At 44.3% G+C, this 1775-nt stretch overlaps 1 protein-coding gene across 1 annotated transcript; it reads left to right on the top strand.

The window, feature by feature from the left end:
* The first annotated feature begins 473 nt into the window (after nt 1-473).
* Nucleotides 474-1439, top strand: ora2 (olfactory receptor class A related 2). Its single transcript, XM_004547487.1, has one exon. It carries the CDS (start codon nt 474-476, stop codon nt 1437-1439), a length of 966 nt encoding a protein of 321 aa, XP_004547544.1.
* Nucleotides 1440-1775: the final 336 nt, after the last annotated feature.

Raw genomic sequence — 1775 nt, forward strand, 5'->3', positions numbered from 1 at the left:
GATTGTAATCTCTTTTTTTTGACAATAAACATGGGACTGATAGATATTGTGCTTTCATTAATGTCATATCTCTCATCCACTGGTAAGCTCTTTGTACGAGGACACACACAGCTTCCACTGTCTTATCCTGTCTGAAACCCAATACAGGTACAGAAGCAGTCATCTGAATTGATCTCAAGTAATTGGAGGCTGAGGGAAGAGAAGTCAATGGACCATGCAAAACAGATCTTACCTGTCTGCCAGTATAAGAACACAAACACCCTGACTACATCAGGAGAGAAGGATCACAGCGTGACAGGCACAAGGTCCACTTTAGACCTCTTTAGCTTCGACCGTTCTCAGGTAGGAGTTTAACCTTCGAAACGATTTTTTCCTGAAACCATTTAAATGCTAGGCACCATTTGACATTTAGAAGTGCATGACAAATAACATATTGATAATGTGATTTTATTGATTTTCAACTTCCTGTAGGAATGGCATCAGAAATGTTTGTCCGTGGGATGCTCTTTCTCTTCCTGACCGTTGTGGGAATTCCAGGTAATGCCACTGTAATTGTGGCATTCCTCCTCTTGCTGTACCAGGAGAAGCGACTTTTAGCAGCTGATGCTATTCTCCTGCACCTGGCCTGTGTCAACCTGTTGGTGGTGGTTGTACGTGCTTTGACGGAGACCCTGGCCTCCTTCCGTCTGGCCGACATCTTTGGAGACACAGGCTGTAAATCAGTGATCTTTATCTATAGAGCAACACGTGGCCTCTCAATCTGGCTCACTTTCCTGCTGAGTACCTATCAGTGCTTGAGCATTGCCCCTCCAGGATCAAGCTGGGCTTCTGTTCGTGCCTTGTTAGGTCACTATTTGGCCTTTGTGTTCCTCTTCCTTTGGGTTCTCAATGCCTGCATGACGACAGCAGCCATACTGTTTTCTTTCAGTACCAAGAATGAAACTAGCCCGATAGACAATGGCATTAATGTACAATTCTGCTATTTGAACTTTCCTTCAAAGCTGTCCAGAGATGCCAACGGGGCAATCCAGGTTGGCAGGGATGTTGTGCCCATGGCCCTCATGACACTCGCAAGTCTGATTATCCTGGTATTCCTTTACAAGCACAGCCAGCAGGTGAAGGGACTCCGCAGTAGTGGTGGCGGTGGTGCTGGAAATAGTGGAGCTGAACAACGAGCTGCCAAAGCTGTGGTGGCACTTGTGACCTTGTATGTTGTCTTCTATGGGGCAGATAATGGGCTTTGGGTGTACACCCTCACTGTGAAGAAAACCATGAGTTCCTCACTGATCTCTGACCTGCGTTTATTCTTTGGCTCGCTATATGCAGCACTAAGCCCTCTGGTTATAATTGCATCAAACAGGAAGGTGAACAGCAGGCTGGGGTGTGTAGCACATGAGAAGTCTGCTGTGGAGAAAATCAAAAATCTTTCTAGCATGTGAGGCCTGCTGGGATCAGTTGATCACTGGGCTGAGATTAACCTCAGACAGAATTTTTGAAACTCTGGGTCATGCATCGGTTATTCTGTCTTTGAAATATACTGAGCACACTATTTTCCACAGTTTCCTGATTTTGCTTAAAATTTGGGAATTGCACTGTCTTTTTTCCCCATGTAATGGCTTTGGTAGTTCTTAATTCACAACATGATGCCCTTTTCTTTGTTAAAAAGACCTTTCAGATGTGTTTTAATTCAAATACCTAATAGTTCCTTATTTATTATGTCACTATCAATCAGAACAACCCTGTTACTGAGTACAAGTCTGTACAGATCTCTGCTG

This window comes from Maylandia zebra, linkage group LG5 (assembly GCF_041146795.1).
Source record: "Maylandia zebra isolate NMK-2024a linkage group LG5, Mzebra_GT3a, whole genome shotgun sequence".
Classification (NCBI taxonomy): Eukaryota; Metazoa; Chordata; class Actinopteri; order Cichliformes; family Cichlidae; genus Maylandia; species Maylandia zebra.